The sequence below is a fragment of the Lissotriton vulgaris genome, chromosome 10, assembly GCF_964263255.1.
Source record: "Lissotriton vulgaris chromosome 10, aLisVul1.2, whole genome shotgun sequence".
In the NCBI taxonomy this organism is placed as follows: Eukaryota; Metazoa; Chordata; class Amphibia; order Caudata; family Salamandridae; genus Lissotriton; species Lissotriton vulgaris.
The window spans coordinates 419,953,188-419,978,338 of record NC_141698.1 but is presented as its reverse complement, the minus strand read 5'-3'; the positions used below and the strand labels follow the sequence as shown (position 1 = coordinate 419,978,338).

General features: G+C 45.0%; 1 protein-coding gene across 2 annotated transcripts in view; it reads right to left on the bottom strand.

Moving 5' to 3' along the window:
* PMM2 (phosphomannomutase 2) overlaps positions 1-25,151 on the bottom strand; it is a 134,780-nt gene that overhangs the window by 86,721 nt on the left and 22,908 nt on the right. For both annotated transcript variants that reach the window (XR_015300688.1, XM_086941272.1), the window contains exon 2: positions 8,248-8,359. Coding sequence is in view for 1 of the 2 variants with exons in the window: in XM_086941272.1 (XP_086797398.1) it covers positions 8,248-8,359 (112 nt within the window). In the remaining variant the exon portion in view is untranslated. The remainder of the gene's footprint in view (positions 1-8,247; positions 8,360-25,151) is intronic.

Sequence of the window (25,151 nt, the reverse complement as noted above, 5' to 3'; positions counted from 1 at the left end):
GGTACGTCTATTAGTGCAGTATGATGCTAATTTTCCTCTTTATTGATTGATTCGCTTGATTACAGTGGTGCACAATGTATCTTGGGGAGGAGTGAATTTCACGGGATGGGGTGACCGGGAGCCAGTGCGAATGGCCCTCCTCCAGCTTAATTTATAAAACTTTCTTTTTCTCTTTTCTGACACTAAATTTCTGGTACTCTCATGGGTGACAGGCACGCTGCTTGGGGGGGGGGTAGGCCGTGGCCTCTGCAGGGGTGCAGGGTGGGGGGTTGGGGGAGGGTTTTTTTCTTGTTTTGTCCCTTTTTTCAGTTTCCATGAGCCTCTATCTGTCACTTCCCTTCTCTTTTTCTTCCTCTTTTTTCTCCTTTTTTGGGTCAGCATGACGGTTAGACATTGCGCCTTTTGCGCTTTTGATAGCTGGTTCTTCCTTTCTTTGTAGTCATTATTACGGTAGCCTCACGTTACTGGGGTGGGCGATGACTAGCTCGAAATTGAATGCGTGCTTTACATCATACATAATAAGGATCAGGGTCATGTAGCCGAAGACAAACTGAAACACACGACCTGTGACATTTTACCAACGGCTGCTGTTCCATTGATACCCTGTCATAATAGGTTTACAGTTCTGGCTGACATTCACAATGAGCCCCCTGTCCATCAACTGCAGCCGTTAGAAACAGATCCTACCCCAGCTGAAGGACAGATAGCCAATCGGGATGCTGCCTTTAACCCCAGCAGCAGAAAGGGTGCAGCAGTGACCGAATAAGTAATTAACTTAACAAATCTTGTAATTCTTCTTCGTAATGAAATAGAGTCACTAAAATCCCTAGTAAAAAATTTAACCATATTAGTCAGGGGCGAGGGAGAGGGAGGAAGAAAAACTCAAGCAAACTCAATAATAAGTCTGCAAGACTACTTCCCTCTCAAACGTAAGACCCATCAAGCCCCAGTTAAGGACAAGTGTAGTGACCTAATTGTACCGCACCCCCCTGACCCTAGTAAGACCTACTATACAGACAAGCCTACAAGAAACACCTATATCTAACGCTCCTAGAGTTAAAGTGAATGTCCCAAAAATCCAACAGAAGCCGAGAAACACGAAACGAGGACCAACCATAATACCCGGAGTCTGCGAAAAGAATAAAATAACAGCTGCTAGTACCCAGGGGAAAAGAGGAATTAGCTATGCTAACAAAGGCCACTCCCCTAATAAAATCTATATGACCAGTGTCCCCAAACTGACTAAAGGCAACATGGAGCACCCTGATTCTCTCACAAACAAAGCCATTCACTGGTTGCGACATGTGAGAGGCTGTCGGTCAGTGATAAGGGAAGACATTCTGCAGGCAAAACAGATTAGCGGCCCAAATCATAAATATGATTCCATAGAGCTCACGATGAAATATGCTTCTCTTGCCGAAAATCTCTTTGCCCTAGAATTTAGGACTAGTGCCCCTGCACAATCAAAGATCCAGCTAAGAAAATCTTGCCCCCAGCTCCAAGAGCAGTTTTCTCAAGCTATGGGTGGAGTATGTGAGAGAAACTCCTCAGGACTGGACAGCAATGATTGACATCCAACATATCCAACTGAAGGGACTGGGGTCATTGAGGAGATCGTGAATGATATAGAAATAATGGGGACCCCAAAAACGGTGGATGTCACAGACCTGAGTGCTGATTATCCTCCAAAACTTAACATAGAGGTAGGCGTAAACTGTGGGGATATTTTCGCGACTGGCCCGAATGGAAGATCTGTTGGTGTAGGTAAGCTGGGGTCGCCTGCTACCCAGGCTGTACTTTGTCTTAATGGTATATCTGAGGACATAGGGGGTGATATTGGCAAACTAGTCTCCTGGAATATAGCGGGGTTAGGCTCCAAGCAAGACTCTCAGGAATGGAGAAGCTTTGTAAATACCTATGATGTGTGTACCTTCCAGGAGACTTGGCTCTGTGACCCATGTTTTAATGAAGGCTATCTGAATTATCACATCCCAGCATTAAAAGGCGTAAAGGGGCGACCAATGGGTGGCCTTACTATTTGGGTACGTCAATGTCTAGCGCTTACTATTAAAGTAATTGACACCAGAAGCAGAGATATTCAACTAATTAGAATCGACCTGGGTTCTCAGGGTTGGCTTGACATTTATAATGTCTATGCCAGGGGTAACAGGGGAGGGAGGTCAGAAGTTTGTGCAGCTTTGGGTTCCCTCCTCAAAATCCACTCGCTAGACAGCAGTGTTGTGATAGCGGGTGATTTAAATAGAACTTTCGAACCCCTGGCTATCCAAGGAGACTGGGCTGGAGATGAGGAGGATAGGCAATGGGGTGTCCCTAAATTACATCTGAAACCTGTCACTCGTTGGTCTGAGGATATCATCTCCCTAAATGCAATATGCTACGAAAGTAGCTTGAGGGCATTAAAAGGAAGGACCTTGAGCGATAAGTCAGGGGCAAATACCTTTGATAACGGGAGATACAGTAGCCGAATAGACTACGTTTTATGTAGTTTAAAGCTCTGGGGACAAGTGATCGATATGGAGGTAAAATCTAGAATAGAAAGCGATCATAATCCGTTATGTGTCAAACACAAATGGTGGGTTCCAAATAGTGTGGGTATGACACATGAGTTAGTTAATGCCCCTTTGACTGTTCCAACCAATGACATGCGCAGGCTGAAATGGGTATACGTTAAGTCTAACCAGCAAACTATAAATAGTATTAATACTCAGGTTGACGAAACAGTAAAACTCCTTGAACAAGCAAACCTAAATGACCTAGGCAGCGATAAAGCAACCAGTATTCATGAGAACCTCTTCTTAACTATTAGGGATTATTTCCAGAAACCTGCAAAGAAAGTTAATGCAAGAAATGCCAAACCAGTGAAGTGGTATAACGCCGAGTGTAGGCAGTCTATAGCAGCTTTAGGAGCCGCGATCAGGGGGAGGGATCTGGTGTCTATTCGCCTTGCTAGAACAGAGTATAGAAAAAGCATAGCCAATGCGAAGAAACTGTGGGACGAGCTCCATTGGCAAGAGCTAAAGGAGGCCAGTGACAAAAAAGACTCTAGGCTATTCTGGAACATTGTCAAATGGGGCAAGGGGGGTTTATCGGAGCCTCCAGACAACAATGTATCCCAGGAGGACTGGATCAACTATTTTAAGCCCCAGTATGCAGACACTCAGCCCAATAATCTGACGGCTGACTACAGGCCTTCTTTTTATAAAGACAACTTATTCTGTAACAGTGAAGTTATGATGGCCTTGAGCACAGTTTCTAATGGCAGAGCCCCGGGACTAGATGGGGTGCCGGCGGATCTTTTCATCAATGATAAAGAGCGTTGGAGTAAATACATCCTTCTCCTACTGAATGCGGTTGCTCAGGGCGCTAATATACCGGCGTCATGGCAATGCGCAGTTATAATTCCTATTTTCAAGAAAGGAGACAAATCGCAACCAAGAAATTATAGGCCCATAAGCCTAATTGACACCATCCAAAAGGTGATTGGTAGGGTGGTTGTTAATAGACTTTTGAATTGGACCGAAGAGAACAATGCCTTGTCGCCATTTCAAGCAGGTTTTCGTAAATCTATTAGCACGATGGACCAGGTCTTCCGCTTCACCCTTTTACAATAGAAGACCGTATTACTGAGGAAGGGCAGCCTGTATGCAGCTTTTGTGGAATTACGGGCTGCTTTTGATCTCATCCCAAGGCCTAAACTGTGGCAAGTGTTGAAGAATCTGGGTCTACCTGAAGAACTTTTAACAATGTTAATGAGGCTCCATGAGGCAAATTTTGCGAGGATCCAGTGGGGAGGACATGGTATGGTCACTCCAGATTTCCCTGTGGAGCGAGGGGTACGTCAAGGATGCTCAATGGCCCCCACGCTGTATATTAATGGAGTCGTTTCCCGTATGTTGTCTGAAAACGTGGACGCCCCATCATTGGCTGGTACTAAGATACCGATTTTAATGTTTGCAGACAACACTCTGATTTTATCCAAGACCCCGAGTGGTCTACAGCGCGCTTTAACAATCTTTGATCAATTTTGTAAGGACCATGGACTGGAAATCAATGTGTCCAAAACAAAGCAAATGGCTTTTAACCCATCTCGAGGCCATAAATCTCATATTGGTATGAACGATCGCCCACTAGAGACTGTTAATGCTTTTACATATTTGGGAATTCATATATCAAATGACCTAAGATGGACCAAACATATAGACACTGCAACTATAAGACACAGGCAAATAGCTGGTGCACTTGGTTCTGAGCACAGGAAATCCTTAACAAAACCAGTAAAACCTGTGCTCCAGGTGTATGAGGCCAAAGCCCTACAATCTTCACTTTATGGGGCCAAGCTGTGGGGCTTTGAGAACCTTGAGAAATTGCAAATTTCGGAAAATAAGTTCTTCCGACTTATTACTAGCCTCCACAAGGGTACTCCTTTGTTGCCGCTAAGGTACGATCTGGGCAGGAAGGCATTAACTGATTTAGCAAGACTGAGACCTATTATGTTGCTTTTCCAGATTAGAGCAGGTGCTCTTCCCCTCAGATCTCTAACATGCAGGTGGGGAGGCCCATCAAATAGTTCTTGTCCATCCTGTGGAATGCATGATGAAACAATCGGACATTTTATATTCGCATGCAAATCCTATGCAGAGCCCAGACGCATCTGGCTTACCCCCATGTGTGAGAACTTAGGTACGACCAGCAGTGCTGTGGCTTTAAGAATTATATGTACTAGTTCTTCATTGTTTATAGCCACAGCCACTTCTAAATTTCTCGGCTGGTCATGGTCCATTAGACAAATGTTTTTAGACAGATGAATTAAGACGAGGTCAATATCAGAGTGTTTTTACTGTATTGTATTTTATCTGCAAAATTTTATGTGATAATGTAACTGATGCATTTTTATTTTTTAGCCTCATTTAAAAAAAATATATATATATGTTTTTTAATGTTGCTTGTAAAAGCTTTTATGAGTTAATTCTCGAATAAAGCAAAATTAAAATTGAAATTGAGTGGCAGGAAAGGGAGCAAATATATTTTACCAATACATTTGCCGCAGAGGTTATCGAACGGTTTAGAAAATATTCTGTAGAAATAGAGCCCGATGATGTAGCAGCTGATTGTAAAAAACTACGTGAAGGTCTTTTTGTCTTCTACCAGTTGGCTGACACGATCAGACGCTTAGTTAAACTGCGTGTTGAAGCAGCCCGTTTGCGAGAGGAGAAAAAGGCAGCAGACGCAGCTGCACTAACACCCCGAATCAGCATGGCACGAACTTCTACTCCTGAAACAGGTTTGAGAAGCACTTCCTGACTGATCTACAGGTGAGGCCCACGAACTCCGTCCTGGTGAGTATGTGATGGTCAAGGTCTTCGACAGATCGAACAGCCTGGAACCAAGGTGGCGAGGTCCAGAGCAGGTGCTCCTGACTACAAGGACAGCAGTTCGAGTGACGAACAAGAAGAACTGGGTCCACAGCACACACTGTAAGCGTGTGTCACCTGTCTTGGTGGAAACCTGGTGTGCTGACCGACCATTGAGAGATTTTGGAGACGGAGAAAGGTCAAGCTATCTCACCTGACGAATCTGCGGAATTCTTCCCGGACCACACGATTCCTGGAGCATCGCGATACCACTTGAGACAAAGGAAAGAATCTGAAGTGTTGAAAAAGGCTGGTTGAGCTACCGCCCTTCTAGAGAAACAATGTGAAATGCTCAAAGGGAGGGAAAAGGTGATAGAGAGATACGGTTGGAGTGACTGGTTATCAAAGTTGTTGTTTGCTTTGATGGTTGTCTGAAATCTCAACAATGGTTTCCCATTGAGGTTTTGAAGGTAGGCATCTAAGGCATCCCATATTTACCTGAAGGGGAGGAGGGAGTTTGTCAGTTAATGTGTGTTGTTATCAGGGCTTCTGGAAAATCAGATCCAGACCCAACAGGTGTGATAAGATATATCTGAGGCACTTTTCCACTCCTGCACGATCAGGTTGCTGCCTATGAAGAGTTTGTTGCCTTAAAATATTATATATTTTACTACACTTCACACAGGGCAGGGGCATTGCTGTTGCAACTTTCTGGCACACCGTCAGTCACCATTACAGTAACTCGTTGTATTTGGCTGCCCCAGAATTTGCAATTGGTGCAAAGCACTGCAGTCCACTTGATCTTACATTTAAGTTCTCAAATATTTGTCATGTGCTGCGACAGTTACACTAGCTACCAAAGAAAAGTTGTTATGTTTAAAGCTATGGTTTGTACTTGACAGATCTATTTACCAAAGAGACCCCAAGATCTTAGCCACAAAGTACTCCTGCTACTGCTGCAATGTTGGTGCTCTCTGCTCCTATCATAAATTTGAATAGGGTTCCGTAGTACTATCGTATTTTTGGGACAAAGTCTTCTCAGATGCAGCTGCTATACCTTGGAAGTCCTTGCCTCTGGGCCTTCATCCAGAAACCACCCTTCCTCAGTTTAGAAAACTTCTGAAAACCCTTTGTAGTCCATTATTAGCAGTTAGTTTCTGAGCCCATTGTTGCTGGGGGAGGAGGGGGGCTTCCTGCTCCTACTCCCACCACTCCTTATCACAGTTATGCATCCTTAGAGGGGCAGCAGAGCCAAGACTCCCTACCTGAGTGACTAGCTCCGCCCAGCACACCATTCCCTCGGGTTCTCATTTTACAAAATTCAAGATGGTGGTTGTCAGCAGAGCAGGAAGGGAAAGAAAGCCTTTCGTTTGAATGAGACTTTCTTGGAGAGGGGATCCTATGCCCAATTATTAGGGGATGGTTACTGCAACTGGTTCATTCATACTACAGAGGAGAAATGGTGATATCAGTTGTGAACAGGTAGCAGTGAGGGTGTTGGCAAAGGGGGAAGCACTGGGTTTAAATTACTGATTTGGGGTACAGAGATCAAAGAAGCACTGAGGTAGTTTAGGGGTATTGCTGTCATGTTCACTGTCTAGGTGGAAAAATTCAGCAGTACAAAATCTGATTCAGCCCTTAGGATAGTAAACATAAATTCTTGAAGAAGGTCCGCGAGGGGAAGCTGAAAGCATCAACATAGCCATGCCAATGTCAGAAAAAGGGAAGATGAAGCAGCAAAACAGCTCTAATTTCAGATATAGGTTAGGAAAAGTAAGCATGGAGGTTTCCAATGTTAAGGATCAGCAAATATGCTCAAACTTTGGAAAGCAGGAACTTCTCCCTTGTTCACTCACAAAGAGGAAACTGCATCAGAGGTCTCTCTTCAATTTGATGAGACTCAGAGAAAATACTGAGGAAAGACTTTACAACGTTCTCAGGTCAATTTCTTAATTTCAAAATTTGAGTGAGCACAAATGAAAAAGAAGCGACGTGCTCCCTGGCAATGAAATATTTCGAATTTGAAACTCAAACTCAAGGCCAATTTGAGAGCGAGCAAATCAACATTTATCCTCAAAGGCAAGGCGATTGTACACAATGATCTGGCTTGGACAGCAGCTGCAACAAGTGTTGGAGGCTTTGGGAAAGGAGCTTGTGAAACAATGGATGTATATGTTGAACTAGATCATAGAATCTGCTGTAGGCTTTTTATGTGTTTGTAAAATTTTATGTATCAGAGTCTAGGAAAAAATATGCATGTCAATATTATTCGAAGCAAAGGGCATCACAACATCTAACTAAACCAAACAGCTGCTCATATGAATTAGCAGCCAATCAATAGTGTGTGTACTCGTACAAATTATATGGATTACACAGAAGCAGAGGGTCTATTCTCATTACTGGCCATAGCAACAAAAGTAACTCTCCAGGTAATGCAAAAGGTTAAAGTTCGGTTAATAGTAGGGTGCTCTTTCAGTAGTTTACTTCGACTATCTTCTGTATCTGCAGGTGTAAACTGATTTCGAAAAAAGCTGTAAACTGCAGTAGTTTAAAAAAACTTTAGTTCTCTGTTTTTTTCTATTATTTTAAGTGTTTGGTATCAATCTTAGTAAATCATTTTACAGTATTGTTCTTCTAAAAAGATGGACATAAGCATACCTTGATCGATTACTGCAGCATCCATACATCACTCTCATGAAATACTACATCAAGAACACATTTTTGGCCTGTGTAGCAATGTCACTATGCTCATTATATGAAAAAGCGAGAAGAGATAGGTTATACACATGCAAGGCCAATTCCATCATCTTAGGGCTCACATCTTTCGGGGTTGATGTCTTGTGCCCAACACCTAATCTCCCTCTGGTGTGCTTACCATCATCTCCGAGTTGTTCCTTAATTTTCCCATAATCCGAACCACCAACAACTCCAACTTTCACTTTCTTCCTCAGCTGCTGCAGGAAATCATCTATTTCGGGAGTAACTTTCTGAAAATCAAAACAAATTAAATTACGTTAAGTAACACCAAACACAATAAGATCTAAAGGATCCTCTGTAATAGGGAAATAATGCTTTTATGTATTTGTATTGTGCCTTGCTGAATGCCCCTGCGTTTGCTCGATACGCCACCGGTCTCAAACTAGATGGGGTGATGCCCCGAAACCTGTCCCAGGATGCTTGTTTTCTGTTTCAGGGAGGACCTGGCCTGTCAGTTCGGGCTGGACTGTCCCCATGGAGTACAGGGTCAAGGCTGATTTGCATATGGCTGGATCCAAACTGGAATGGCGAGGTGAGCAAACTAACGATGGATTAACCCCAGAACCGTGACTGGGGGCGAATGTTTGACAATGTTTAATATTCTGTCCATCATCTTTTTGTGTTGCCTGTGTCTGTGGCACAAGGATTTTGTTTTCAGAGTTCTTGCGTGTCTTTTTTTATATCATCCTGCATCACTGGATTCTCAGTGGGAGGGGTCAATGGCCAGTTTTCCTATTTTGGTCTTGTGAGCCGGTGCAAGTACTATTCCTCATGTTTGCCTTTGGTTCAAATTATACCTCTCTTAAGCAAAAGCATGCTGTGGAAATTCTGATGAGATACAATTATTTTTACATTGCACAGTAGTAGTCACCGTATTGTTATATTTTAGTCGCATTTTCCACTGAAAAGGTATTTCTAGATTCGCCTATAACGTTTGACCCCGTTCACGGATTAGCACCAAAACTGGCCATTGCTTGGTGTAGCCCATGGACATAAAAAGAGCGAGTGGTGAAAGAAGGTTTGATTTTCCATTATAGCTCCAATAGAAATGTTTGCTCTAGCCTAGGCAAAAAGTGCTGAGTGGATTTACACCAAACTTTACTAGGCAATCTTGTTTTCATTGGTCCGTGTAAATACGTTCAGTAGTTTTTGAGAAATAAATCTGTAAAAGTTATTAGATGGCTTGAACCGGTGAACACTTAACTCTACCATTTAAATCTTGATTCATAAAGTTGCAAATTCCAATCATAATTGAATTTTTTCTCATATCGGATTGGCTACTTTGGGGGCTTTCAGCAGCATATTGAAAATCGTGATAAATTAAACAACGAAGCTAACATTTATGCACTGGAAAAAACATTTCCACTACCATAAAGGGCACTAAGAGATGTTACCAATTCAAGGTGTGAAAAAAAATCGACCAACCACCTCAACCGAACAAAGAGATCAAGATGCTAAAATTACAGTTTTGAGCAGCAAAGAAGACACAGTATTATGCAGAAAATTGCACTTTTCATAAAAATGTGACTTTTTCTTAAAAATAAAAAAACATGCAGTAGAGGTTGCCAGCCTCTGTGGGGTTTTGCCACAAGGTTGTACAAAGGCCAGGCCCTGTGGCCAACCCCCATTGCACACACCCCAAGGCCATGTCAAGGAGGTGTTGGCAGCGCACAGTGGGTGGCGCCCAGGTCAGGTAGTATGGCCAATCCCTGTAGTGGTGCGTTTGCAAACCATGGTGGGTTAGGCAGAGGGCCTTGCTGCATGCTAAGCCCTAAGACCAAGCCCCGCTGTGCTCGGTCATAGGTAATGTGCAGTGGGCATTGAAAAATAATTACATTTTGCCAAAAAATAAAACATGATATTGACAGGAAAACGGCCACATTCAAAACTCACTTATGCTTCTGGCTCAAACACTCAAAGCCACTGTATCCTGTCAGTTATGGTTAGAAACATACACCATAATTCAGGCTTTCCAACACCACACAAAAAAACAATCTGCCAATCAATCAGAAACAAAAAAAATTAGTCACAAGAATACAATATGGCTGACAGCATGATATACGATGTGTTCATTGAGGCAAATATTAAGCTTTCTGGTAAAGGGGGGACATTGTCCTGATAGACTATGAAATTGACCTAATGGAAGCTAAACGGTAACTAATACAAATACTTCTCACTATAAACATCTTCCCTAGAATCCTATGAAGGATATTGAAAGGAACTTTCACTGTAATCTGGTTTCAAAATGGTTTGCTGGATTGGGATGAGTACCATTATCTAAAGACTGAAAATGCTAAGAGCGCAACCATATATTTTCTCCCTAAGGTCCATAAAGATTTAAAAAACACCTCCTGGTAGACCAATTGTTAGCTCTGTGGATTCTCCATTGCAAAATTGCTCCAGATACATGGATCTCACTTTACAAACCTTGATATATCATGATGATGGATTCAGAGCTTGCGAGTTCCCTTTAAGAGATCGACCAATTGAATTCTTTGCACACACTTGGATGGTAATTGACATGTGGAGGTTCTGTTTGACTAATATGTTTATTTTTAACAATAAGAATTACCGTCAACAACAAGGGACGGCCATGGGCACGTCCTTCGCCCCGCACCACCCTCCCCCCACACAAGAACTTGTTCATGGGGTGGTGGGAGAAGCCGGTGGCCTGGGCCGAAGAGAATGATGAGTATGTGTAAATGTTGTTTTATGGATCAGATTTATAGACAATTTATTTATTCTCTGTAAAGGAGAAATATCACAATTTAATATTTTCATTACTAAACTGAACACCAACAAAATAAATATACAATTTACCAGCACACAAAGTCAAGTACATTGTGATTTTTTTAAACATAGAATTGGAAATCAATAATGGAGAGCTGAAAACTAGACTACACAGAAAAGCAACAACCACAAATTCAATCCTTCACGCTAACAGTGGCCATCCAGCTGTGTTGAAGTAGAGTATTCCCTACAGTCAAATGGTGAAAGCATTGAGAATCTGCTCAACTAAGGAGGCGTATGAGAAAGAGATTACTAAAATGATAGGAAGTTTACTCAAAGAGGATGTCATCTTAATTTTTAAGGGTTATGAAAAAAAGAGTAGGTAAAAGAACAAGAGAGGAGGTGTTTAAAGAACAAGAGAGGAGGTGTTGTACCAACAACAAACAATTTATTCCAATAAACACAAAAAAAAAAAAAAGATTGTTTTGGGAATTTGGGCGGGTCCATTCGAGTATTATGAAAATTATTAATAGAAACTGCCACATCCTGGCAAGTTATGAACATATTAAAATGTCATAGGTTCAGTTTTATTGTATATAGCACGTATCACCCTTAATAACATTGAATTAGCTTTCATTGCCAGTTTGGATACGGTCGATACAAATTGTGTTATTTTGCACATGTACGTCTCACTTTTTGCGATACCAGTTAGGTCAACTGGATATGGAGATCTACCATAGGTTGTGATACAAAGTATGCCAGCTTTTAACCATTATAACATTTATTTAATGATTGGGATCATATTTACATTTGCCAGCACTGTTGATATGTTTGCACAGAGAACGTGACACTTTAATCATCGAGTAATTATCAATGGGGCAGTATTAAGACACATACATTAGAGCGTTTCTTTGTTCAAGGAGGTATTCTAGTGTAGACAATGTGCTTTAATACATACCCCATTGGAGGATTCTCTTTTTTTTATTATTAAAAAGTGTTATTGTATATAGCACGTATCACCCACAATAACATTGAATTAGCTTTCATTGCCAGTTTGGATACTGTTGATACAAATTTTGTTATTTTGCACATTTACATCTCACTTTCGCAATATGTTTACAGCTTGGATTATCATGGTCGTTGTAATTTGTGGTTTTCCTTCAAAGGACGCATGTTTTTTTTAAACTTTATTTTTAATTATGCATTTACACACAACCAAATACTCCCCCCCTCCCCCCTCGGCATCATCAATAACAGCTGCCTGTCTCATTATGGCACTATACCAGAGCAGACAACAGCTGAATACAATAAGACCATGAGGTATAAAAGCACCTTAAATCATACATTCAAGTCAAGTCAAGTCAAAGAATTTATATAGCGCACTACATACCCAGAGGGTCTCAAGGCGCTTAGGAAGGGGAGGAGGATTACTTATCAAATATCCATGTTTTAAGTTGCTTTCTGAATGCTAGGTGGTTCTGGGTAAGGCGAAGGTAAGTGGGGAGTGAGTTCCATGTTCTAGCAGCCAGGTATGAGAAGGATCTGCCTCCCATGGTGGTCTTGTTGATGCGAGGTACAGTGGCGAGGGCTTGGCTGGAAGAACGTAGTTGGCGGGAGGGGGTGTAGAAGGACAGTCGTGAGTTGAGGCATTCTGGTCCGATGTCGTAGAGTGATTTGTGTGCGTGGGTTAGCAGTCGGAAAGTGATTCTCTTATTGACGGGTAGCCAGTGGAGGTCTTTCAGGTGACCAGAGATGTGTTCGTTGCGTGGGATGTCTAATATGATCCTGGCTGAGGCGTTTTGGATTCGTTGGAGTTTCTTCTGGAGTTTAGCGGTGGTACCTGCGTAGAGGGTGTTTCCGTAGTCCAGTCGGCTCGTGACCAGAGCATGGGTGACAGTTTTCCTGGTTTCGGTGGGGATCCAGCGAAATGTTTTTTTGAGCATGCGAAGAATGTTGAAGCAGGATGAGGATACGGCGCTGACTTGTCTGTTCATTGAGAGTGAAGAATCCAGGATGACGCCTAGGTTCCGTGCGTGGTCTGTCGGGATGGGTGCTTTTCCAAGGGCTTCCGGCCACCAAGAGTCGTCCCATGCAGAGGGGGATGTACCTAAGATGAGGACTTCTGTTTTATCTGAGTTCAGTTTCAGGCGGCTGTGTTTCATCCATTCGGCAACTTCTTTCATTCCTTCGTGTAGGTTAGTTTTGGCGGTGCTGGGGTCATTGGTGAGAGAAAGGATTAGTTGAGTGTCATCCGCGTAAGAGATGATGTTGAGGTTGTGTTGGCGGGCGATGGCCGCGAGGGGGCTCATGTATACGTTGAAGAGGGTGGGGCTGAGTGAGGAACATCGGGCCCGGCAGCCTGCTCTGTACTCCTCAGGCATCCCCATAGTGGGACTCACCATCCTCTCCCTCCAACCCCGAATCAGGTGCTGAAAACAGGTCACCACTAGACCCCTCTGAATCACTGGGAGCCGCGAGCCCCTTCGTGGCAAACCCCCCATACACATTGTGCACCACAGCAACAGATCCTCCTCTAATTTATGATCCTTCCTAGATATTTGCATGTGGGTTTCCTCTGCAAGCTTCCACTCCCGCACGTCCTTGAGCCAAGTAGTGACCATAGGGGCCTTACCATCCAGGTGATAGCAACCCTGCACCTGGCAAGCACTAGCATGAGTTGGAGCAGTTTATATGGAAGTTTCCTTTTCTTGGGCTTGGGCACTAACCCTAGCATACAATGGGAGGGGGATAGCTCACGTCTGAGGCCAGTGGTAGCCTTGATGCAATCAACAACCCCTGTCCAAAAACTCCCCACCAAAGGACACTCCCAGGCCAGATGAAGAAAGCCCGTCCCCTTGACGCCACATCTGGGGCAGTTATCCCTCCCATCATTCGAATAGCGACTCAATGACTTCGGTGTAAGGTAGGTGCGGTGTAGGAAGTTAAAGTGGATTAGCTTAAAGCGAGCGTTGCAGGACACCCGGCGAGTCAAGGACCCAATGCGCCTGCGCTGGCCCTGGTCTAGGGTCTCTCCCAGATCCGCCTCCCAGGCAGCCCAACAGGGCAGCACCGGGTGGGCTGAATCCCATTTCATAGCTGCATACAGTAAAGCAATTAACCGCCGTCCTCTGTCACAGGTCAATAAAATGTGTACGGTTTGGGTCATCGGGGGCACCTCAAGGCACTGTGGCCATACCGCGCGCACAATGGAGCGCAACCCCTGATACTGCAGGTATTGCCCGCTACCGGAGGTCAAATGACTCCATAGCCTGCTCAAACGTCAAAAAGGACTCCGAGGGGTTTAAGTCCGCCAGAGCTTCACAACCCCCTCTTTCCATTTCCAAAAAGACATATTACGCTCCATGACAACAAACAGAGCCAATATCCAAAGCGGTAGCTCCCTGTGGAAGGGCGCAGAGCGTAGGACCCTACCAATGAAACTGTGCCACACTGCAGCAGTTTGCCGCACTACGTAAGGTAGCTCGGCATCAGCGCCGAACCCACGCATCAGAGCCCGCTGGAGCTCCTGCATTGTCGCCCGCCCTGCCAACAATCTCGTCTCCCATACCTCCGTGTCGGCGAACCACCTGGCCGCGGGAAGGAGTTGTGCTGCATAATAGAGGTTGAAGCGGGGGGCATCCAGACCTCCCTCCTCAAAGGAGGGCACAACCGTACTAAGGGCCACCTTACTGCGTCGACCCGCCCAAAGCAGAGAAGTGAGCAGCGCATTGAGGGTTCTGAAAATTCTAGTGGGATGGGGCACATTGAATTTTGAAGGACATACAGGAACCTGGGCAGCATCACCATTTTGGAGATGGGCAACCGCCCCATTAGCGACAGCGGTAAAGTGTTCCAGAAGGTTACTGACTGGCGAAGAGATGTAAGCACCCTATCCGCATTGCGTGCTATGGACTGCTCCTCCGTGGAGGCCACATGGATACCCAGGTATCGGAAACTAGTCTGTTCCCATTTCAACCCAAGGTCCGGCAAGCTCTCGAGTGGCACCCCATCAAAGCTGGAGAGTGGAAATATTAGGGATTTACCACGATTGACCCGGAGGCCCTCGCCAAACCGATCCAGGAGGTGCAACAACCTCGGAAGCGCCTCCCGAGGGGTCTTCAAATAAAACAACGCATCATCCACATATAATGACAGAACATTATACGTGTCCCCCACCTGGACCCCCCACTGCTGTAACTCAGTGCAGACCCTAACAGCGAACGGCTCTACGGCCAGGGCGAAGAGCAGAGGTGACAGTGGGCACCACTGTCTCGTGCCGCGACCCAGGCACCATTCTTCCTTCCGTGCACCGCCCAGACGCACCCGAGCACGCAGGGAGGAGTATAAGATCTCAACCCAACGAGTGAAGTTGGGCCTAAAGCCCATTGCTCGAAGCACCGCTTGCAAGTAGCCCCAGTTGACCGTGTCAAACGCCTTGGCCAAATCTATGGAAACCAATACCGTCTGCTTGTCTCTGTCATGTACCTCATGCTGGATGTGGGTCAACCTTCTCAGGTTCATGGCTGTATTCCGTCCCGGTATAAACCAGCATTGGTCCGGGTGCACTAGGTGCTCCATGTGGGGTGCAAGTCGGGTGGCCAGCAACTTAGTTAATATTTTGGCATCTGTATTTATCATGGTAATCGGCCGATAGGAAGAGGGGTCCAACTTGTCCCCCCCTGGCTTCAAGATCATACAGATCTCCCCCTGCGTCATACTCTGAGGAAGCGCACCACTCTCAAAAGCCGCAAGATAAACCTGCAACAGGAGTGGAGCCAGAGTATCCCGGAACTCATAGTAAAACTCCGGGGGGAACCCATCTCCCCCCGGCGACTTGGCCCGCGGCAAGTGGGCTAGCGCTCCCTGCACCTCAGTCAACGTCAGGCTTGCGTCCAACTCCTCGCGGTCCAAGTCCGAAAGGGACAGGATAGGCTGCCCTTGTAAAGAAGGGGAATAAGCGGTCTCGGAGATGTCCGCGTCCGCCGCATAAACCTGCTGCAGATGAGATCGGAGAACTCCGAGGAGGGCCTGCTCAAGGACGCATGTTTTTAATGTGCCTATGGTCAGTTAATTGGATCAATATGGGATTTGCACAATGCATGTGACACTTTAATCATACCCATCAATTCGACATCACACATGTTATCTTTCAAATAAGAAAAATTTGGATTGCTTTTAATGTTCAAGGATATGTTTGGTCGCAATCATCCCCTGTCAGTCTGAGGTGTTATCCTCATGGTTAATAGGAAATGTTTGCATAACTGAGCAAAAAAAAGATATGGACTAAGGGGGACCTTTCACTTGCCTAAAATTAGAATTGGTGGCATACATATCGTGATGGACGTACATTTTATGATTGCCACTAACAAATTAATTATATTTGCATAGCAATGTGAGCAAATAAGATATGAATGACGTAGGAACCACGATTAAACAGCTAAGCATATTGTAATCGCCTATGAAATTGTATCAGGACAATCTTCTGCGACAAATAAATGTGGTTAAAACGCGCCAACGGCGTACAAATGTTACCATCATGTCAGTGATGATGTCAGTGAAAAGCAACCCTTCTTATAATATGCAAATGTCACCAGGACCTGGCCTACCCAGGGGTCAATACATAACTAAGCCCATGAGCCCTCACTCATTTTTTTTTTCCCCAAAAAAAATGCTTTTTTTGGCCCTGTGGGTCCGCCCCCTTCAACGCCACCCCAAGAGGCCCGGGAAGTCAGGGTGTTTCTACTCAGCCCCCTTTTCTTTCTTTTATGTTTTTTCTATGACTCGGTTCATGTAGAGTCACAAGATGGGCTGCCAACACTTCCTGATTTGGAGTGTTGGCAGCAAACAGATCTCCGCACAAGATAGGAAGGAGTCATGGATCCTCCAAGACCCTATATATACACACAACTGGAGATTACTTTAAATTACTACGCAACTACTGAACAGTTTTACACTTAATCACAAAAGGCACTTTCCTGGACCAACTCTACCTTTCTGCCAAATTTGGTTTAATTCCATTCAGCAGTTCAGGTGGTAGCCATGTGTAAGGTTCCTATGGAAATTAACATGGGAAACAAAAGTCTTGGGACCCCACCCCCCTTTTTTTTCTTGGTCCCTGTTTGACGGAACACCCCGAAACTTTCACAATAGCAGCTGAAGTGAGAGTCAAACTAGTTTTGATCATTTTGCAAAGATTCGTCAAACAACACCAAAGTTATTGGCAAATGAAAAAACACTCTTCCTATGGAAACTAAATCCTCACTATAACTACCTACTGGAGGCCGCCAGTAGGCAAAATATATAAATAAATAAATATTCCAGTTGTGGTTGCTACTGGGTTGTTATAGTTAGCATCGTGTTTCCATAGGAAATGCATTTTTTGTTTTGCTAATAACTTTTCCAGCATTTGACGAATCTCCACGAAAATGACCAGAAAAGTGCTACTTTTTGATTCGTTTACACATGGCAAGTTTTGGGTGATACGTCAAGGGGGGGCCAAGAAAAACAAGGGTGGTCCCGAAACACATTTTCCCATTCATTTTTCCATAGTTATTTTACACACAGCTACAGCCACCCAAACCGCTGAACAGATATACACCAATTTGGCAGAAAGCTACATCCATATCCAGAGAGAGTGCGTTTTGTTATTTCAAATAAACCCATTCAGTAGTTATTGAGCAATTAATGCTAATAAAACGGTATATCTAGAGTTGTGGAGCCTCTGCGGATTCTACAGATCTCCTGCTGAGATCTGATTGGCTGTCACCACATCAACAAGGAAGTGATGGCAGCCATCGTAGGACTTGGGACTCCGCCCCAAGTCCTAAAAAACAACCCACAACCCCAACCCCCCCAAGTCCTGGAGGTTGGGGTTCAAGGGGCCTGGGGCCAAAGAGTTTTTTTTTAATTTTCAGGGAGGATCCGCAAATCCACAGCAACATTTAAAAACAAGCAAAAAGTTTGGGCTCCGGTGCATTTAACATAAAAAACAAGGTGGATGGTGCAGATATTAATTAAGGGGAGGGGATGTGTGGCTCCCCCGCTTGAAACACATAAGGCCCAAGGGATCCCATCCACAAGGGTTAAATAAAGATGAGGGGGGTGCACGGCCCACCTTCCATGAGCCTAATTAGGCACTGGGGACTTTATCCTGCGGGGCTGAAATGTGCATAGAAGGGCTGGGGAGCCACGTGTCCCACCCCCCTTCCCAAGCTTTAAAAAGGCCCTGGGTATCCCAGCCCCCAGAATCGTACATTTAACTTAAAACAAGCATTAAAAATGCAATAGGTCTCGCCTTTTATTAAGTTAAAGTCATTTGCTTTGCTATACAATACCATTAGCAAAGCAAATGGCTTTGACTTAACCAAAGGCGAGACCTGTTGCATTTTCAATGCTGGTTTATCTCTTCCTTTCATCTTAAATGCCGTCTTTTCTCTCTCTCTCTTTGTTGCACCCTTTCCCCTTTCCTTCTGTTCTTTCGTTTCCTTGTCTCATTTCTTCATTTCCTCACTCTCCCTTTGCCTCTTTCCCCTTCCCTCCCTTTTTTTTCACACGCACACACACATACGGGTTGATATTGACGATGTCGGGACACGCATGCACTTCCCCAGGCACACTATGCTCTGTATTTCTGCCCAATTACTGACACGTAGTGCAGAAGTCCATCACGTTTTGGACGCTTTGTTTTGTCGTATTTCAAACCAAGGAGACCTGGCCCATTTCCAAGCTTGTGACAGTGTTTTACTCAAGAACAGCAATGTAACTCAACCACGGAGCATGGCTATAACTCACTGTTTATATCCTGTGTAAAGATGTCAGTATAGTTTCTACATGCCTAGGAGCACATTCTCAGAACAAGCATTTAAAATGCAATGGTTTCGCCTTTGTTAAAGTTTGAGCTTTTGGTATTGCTTTTGACAAATGGTCTTTTCTAACTTCTTTGAATTATGTATAAAACGTTGATGTGTTTTACTTTACACAGAAAAGTATGAAAAAACACAAAATCGTTTACCTGAAGAAGCCTTGCTGATGCTGTTACTGCTATGTATGGGTTGCCTCCTAATGTGCAGAATATATTCAACCCTACTGGTTGGCAACAGATACCCAAACCTCAACACGGCGGCGTGCGCTCTGTGCAGACAGCGCAGGCCGCTCGCGCCCGCGGCCCGCGGCGAACCTGCTGGCTGAGGGTTCAAGTGCCACTTCCATGCCTGTGGTGTGTTTCGAAAACCCTGCACTGGTGCGAATTAGACGAATAAGAATACTCTGCAGGGCCTAATACATAAATATGCATGTAAACGTCTATTCTGTGAGCTGCTGGAAAATGCAGCTCAAAGTGTTCGGGGTATAGAAAGTGAGGTATAGCGGTGATAAGCTTGTGAATATTTTGTGGCCGCTGCGTGACTAAGAACTGGAGTATCTCTGTTTTGCGCTTGCTCCTTAACACATGCATGTCAATCCTCCCGATTCCGACGGGAAACTACCGATTTCAAGGCTGGTCTCCCGATTCCTCGATGATCTTCTCCTTCAGGGTCTATTTTATGTGACACGGAGTATGCAGTGCCAGGATCCAGCTCCTGAAGGGTAGTGCACCGCATTTTTTTTCTTGCTCTATGCCTGATCATTTTTTTTTTAATCTCCCACTTTTCTCTTAGAAAGTGTTGGCATGTATGTTAAAATGTACTTACTGTAACTAGGAGTAAGTAAGTAAGTAAGTAAATTTGTAACTAGGAAAGAAATCAAAGTGACGTGCACTACAGTCATCGCAATCCGGTGGTGCCAACACATCCAAAAGAACAGGTAATAAGTACGTGTTTTACCCCGCAGTATAACGGCACGGGATTTGTTGACACTGGATGGATGAATGACTGAATTTATCCATCTTGCTATTTTATATGCAGTCCACCCCGCCCCCCTCGGCCCACAGTTGAGAACGTTAAAAAAAGTCCATGATTGGAAATGATCCAGGCCAGAAGCCTTGCTGATGCTGTTACTGCTATGTATGGGTTGCCTCCTAATGTGCAGAATATATTCAACCCTACTGGTTGGCAACAGATACCCAAACCTCAACACGGCGGCGGCGCGCACTCTGTGCAGACAGCGCAAGCAGCTCGCGCCTGCAGCCCGCGGTGAACGTGCTGGCTGCGGGTTGTGACCCACGGTTGGCAAATTGGGAAAAGTAACATGGGCATGGATACCTTCATCAGCTAACAATGTTAACAATTTAAGATTGACTAAAATTTAGTAAGCTCATTGGCATTTATGGGACCCCTTGGTCACAAGCCAGCACTAAACAAAACAATTTACTTGTTACTGATTTTGTACAGTGAACACTGTATACTTGAAATGCTTCTAGGTGCTAGCGAGAATGTTCGTCCAAGTCTCACCACTCACAGTAACATATCCCACTGTAGAACTTGTATAGCGCTTCATAGACTTACGGAGGCCGCACACCGCTTCGCTACACCTTGTTTTTGTAGCGCTAGTTAATAGAGCGTGGTTTGTAGTTTTGCCTGCGTAGTAAGTGCTGGGCCTGTGTAGTAAGTGCTGGGAGAGGCGTGTGAGGTTTGCGCTACAAATATGATGGCAGTGGACGTCCTTAACTATAAGTATTGCGTAGAATCTTGGGTAGACACGGACACTGCACTTTTTTATGTAGTGCTTAGTGTCTTATAGGTATGTATGTGAGGGCCCAGGGTTGGCATGCTCTCTGGAATTTAGGGTGGTTGCCAATTATTACAAAAACAGTAATCTGGTGCAAAATGTACGTATCTTCAGTTTCTTAAATTGCACAGGCTTGACTCAAACACCCCGGGTTCCCTCCGTTGCGCTCCCACGCGTGCACTGCATTGATTTGGCAGGTGCAATGGCACTGTACCCTAAAACCAGCTGTTTTTATTCCATCCCTGGGCCGGGAGGAGAAAGCCCTTGTACTTGCTCGTATTCGGGCCCAGGACACCCTTGCTCCGCAGCTCCTGCGCAGCCGGCTGAGGTAAAATGTCACGATTCAGGTACATCAGACTGAAGACTACGTCTCCCAGAATGCCCGTTTATGTGGTCTGTCTTTTGTTTCTCTTCCTGTTTGTTCTTCGTGTTCTATAATTTCCTCTTCCTCCACGCACTCGGTGCTTGTCACCTGTGGTGTTGCCCTGGAATTCCCGTGTCTTCTCTCAGGATTATTTCGCTGTTGGTTCTTACTTTGGATTACCGCGGCGGCAAGTGCTGCTCCCTGTGTTTGCGGCGTACCGTGAACTTTGACCTGTATTGCTGGAGCCGCGCTGGAGTAAACCGCGAGGACGCTCGCTGTACTACTGGCGTTTGTTACGCATTGGACTATCGTTTGGATACAAGTAGCTACTTGTTTGAACTCGGACAAGGAACGGAGGTTCCAAAGTACACTTTTGTTCTTGAGAACTGTGAAGTAGCTTGGATCGTATATTAAGGAGAGTACAAGGAGGCAAGAGGGATTGCTTCAGAGTCTCTTATTGGATTAATCCAAACCCTGTGCTGCTAGCGAGAAGGAACCTTTTCATAAGCTAAGTGGCTGTTTATTCGAATGACTAGTTACCTGTGAAGGCTACACTCAATAGCCCAACAGAACTGCAATTCATGGGTAGACTTTGTTTCTTTTTACTTTTCTTTATTTTTGCCTTTTTTCTTACGACCTTTTTTCTTGGATGTTTGTGGCAGTCTTCTTAAGTAAGTGGAGTTCAGACATACACTTTAATAGACTGATAGTCAGAAGAGAAAGGGGGGTTTGTATTTATATATCTATCGCTTGTGTCTTTTCTGCAGGAACCCAAATCACAGAACTATAGAGGGTGCCTATCCAGTCATCAATTGCTGTAGATGGTTTCTGGCTGCCAGCCTTTATATTTTCTTTCTCCACTTTTCTCCTTCCCTGGGTGAGGTCCTCATAGGGGAGTGTTTATATATATATATATATATACTCACTGGAGGTACCTCTTCAAGGGAGGGAATAATATAGCAACAACATCGCTCCTGCTGTATCTGGATTGCAAGGTTAGACAACCTGCCTTGTTTTGGGACATAAAAAAGCCCCTCCCGCGCGCCGGCTCCCCGCACCCCGCGTGAGGAGGCGCCCGCCATTTGAATGTGTAATCGCCACTTTGTTTCGGCGGCGCGGACTGCGTCTTGAATGCGAGACAATCGATTAGGCATGTCCCGAGCCGTGCGATGGGATAAGAGGTGGCTGAGGCGAGCCTCTGCGGGCTCACGACTGCCTCCCTCTCTCGGCAGAGTGGTCGCTCCCGCCCTCGCCTCGGCCCTCCTCCCTCCCCTCAGCCCTCCTCTCCGCGCCCCCTTTGTTCTGTACGATCGGCACGTCGGGAAATGGTGGCTTATTATAGCCCCGAGCTGAGGCTTCCGCGCAGCGCTGCGCCCGACCGTCCTCCTAGACTGCGGCAACCTTGGCGTTGCACCCGCTTCGTGGGAACTTAAATCTTGCAGCCAACTCCAGCAACAGACACTTCTAAAAAAAAAAAAAACAGGCCGACACGAAAAAAAAAAATAGCACACACCCACCGCCGCGATGACGATCAGAAAAGGGTGGAGAGGGAAGAAATCGCGGGAACGCCCACGAATCTGGTCCGGCCATGACGGACAGATCTCTGTTCCAATGGCTAGCCTCCATTTATGGAGCTAGCCAATGGAACAGAGGGCGGATTCCCAAGCCACATAGTATTCTCATTAGGTTTTCGCCTGCGCGAAAAGCTGCGCACTGCGCAGCTGTCACTTAGGCGAAACCTAAAAAGAAAGGACGTATAGAGCGGGCGAGTTGTTTAATTTATTGCGCGTCCCAACAGACGCTTACTGGAGTCCTGCCTGCCTGTTTCGAAATACAAACAGGCGATGTGCTGAATTCCATGACTGAAACCAAATAAGCTAGCCAATGGAACAGAGGGCAGATTCCCAAGCCACATAGTATTCTCATTAGGTTTTCGCCTGCGCGAAAAGCTGCGCACTGCGCAGCTGTCACTTAGGCGAAACCTAAAAAGAAAGGACGTATAGAGCGGGCGAGTTGTTCAATTTATTGCGCGTCCCAACAGACGCTTACTGGAGTCCTGCCTGCCTGTTTCGAAATACAAACAGGCGATGTGCTGAATTCCATGACTGAAACCAAATAAGGACCCCCAATTGCCCTCGCCCCCTACAATACCCCACAGCATTTTCTGTGGTGGTGGGGGAGGGGGAGGTATGCATCCATGTACCTGGAATGAAAGCAGAATGCAGCCCCCTCGCATGCGACAGTTCAGGAAGAGATTCTTAAATGTGCCTGGAGTCTGGTCCCACCTGAGAGAGGCGGAGGGTTGAATGGGATCACAGGCTGACTCTATCCGTCCAGGGTCTGAACACAAATATCAACACGTGCCCCAAATATTCAGAAGAAGCTGATATGGTGGACACCAAATGGTGCTAGGGCTACACGGCACTCAACATTCAGCATTCAATAGAAACTTCATATATTCTGAACCACATGGCAATGTGGCTGATTGTTTTAGGTGACTGAATGTATTAAGTGCAATGCAGTCACCCATAATCAAAGTACAGCTTTAGTTACTATATACTCAAGGGCTTATCAATTAACATCGCATGCCAGGGGTGGAACTGGGCAGCGTGCCCCCTAAGAAAAATGTTGGCCACCTGCACTTGTCTTTTGTGTTAATACAAATTAACCTCTGCTCCTGTGCAGCACTACATTACCTTGTAGCTAGATTTGCACTATAGAAAAGTAGCCAATGAAGGTACATGTTAGTGGGATGTGTGTTGAGGCTTCCCGCATAGATGCACTAAGCAATACTTACTCACTGCGCCTGGTCCCTCCATTGTGTGACCAGAGGCGGCTGGTCAACAGGAAAGACTGGATGATTCCAGGCAGACCACGTATCTAAAGGTCCTGTAGACTTGAGGCCGATTCAGTGATATGTGAGTCACCCTGGACAAGTTGGATTACAGTGTTGCTTATGTATTTTATGCAACTAACAACCATTGACACATCCAATAGTCCTAGCTTCTTGTGGGAGTAATGTTAGCCGTTGTATCGCTGAATGCAATGACAGAAGCAGCAAAATAGCAGTCTGCGGCACTCTGCTAATCAAAGATATGCCACCCTCTCTCCATCACTCGGCTCCTCAGCTGCCACAAGGAGATGGGTTGTGCAGCATCTCTACACGTCATCAGTCCGGTTATGGATAAGGTAGCAAAGGTCCAAGAATTCCAAGGCTTTAACAACGCTTAAATAAGCTGTGTTTGTGGATGAATGGAGACACACTCGAAGCTCTGGACCTCTTGGGCTTCATGTAGAAAAGCAGGTTTAAGGAAAGGTGAGTGTGTACTCCATAGAAAATCTTGAGAGTTTTTCCAAGATTAATATTCGTTCTTTTAGATTGTGGTACAAAGGACAGAGCTATTTTTCATTGCAGAAAGGTGTCTTTATTATTTTTCATAGAACATGGACAGCCGACACGTGTTTCGCCCCCTCTTGGCGATTTGCAGGGGCTTTCTCAAGGCTAATTTTACTTTTCTGGCATAAATTATTTTGGTTTCCAAATAGTTTCAATGTCCAAAATATCGTAAATATAATTTTTCAGGAACAGAGATTCTTTTGTTAGGCTAATGCCCTCTTCGGTCCCTGCTCCTAGTCCTCCAACGTCAAAGCGGTTCTCGGGTTGAATCCCAGTCCGGCACTGCAGAAGCTTGCGCCTTATATGGATGTCTGAAAAGAGTATGCTTTGGTGCAGCTCTAAGTACCTGGGTCTTATCTTCTTAAGTTTGCTTATAAAACGTGACTTATTTCAAGTTCTCAAAGTATCAGGAAAAGACAAACAAACAATGCTTTATCTTTTCAAGCACCAATATTCATGGATTCTCTTCACACACACTTTCAGTACACTAGTCTTTGTAATCACCAGACACACATTTGCCACTGAATTGCTTTTGCACTGGGGTTATACGAGAATTAGATCTCTGTTTTCACTAAAGCACCTTGGCTCAACACCTCAGAGGCAGGACATAAATAACCTCCCGAGATGTGCCAGAGACATCACTCTACTTAGCTTCAAAAGTAATTACTCAAGGCAGTTAGTCAAACAGTAACGGCGGACTTCCGGTATCTGGACACCAGTTTATCCTTGGCAATCTGTCTTTCTGTACATTTGCAGTACTATGGGTCATGGAACACAAATGAACACTTACAGCGTCTGCCCTCAACTGGACCCTACCTCCAGGCGGGCATATACCAAGATGTTTATGTGGGGGTGGAGGGACTCTATA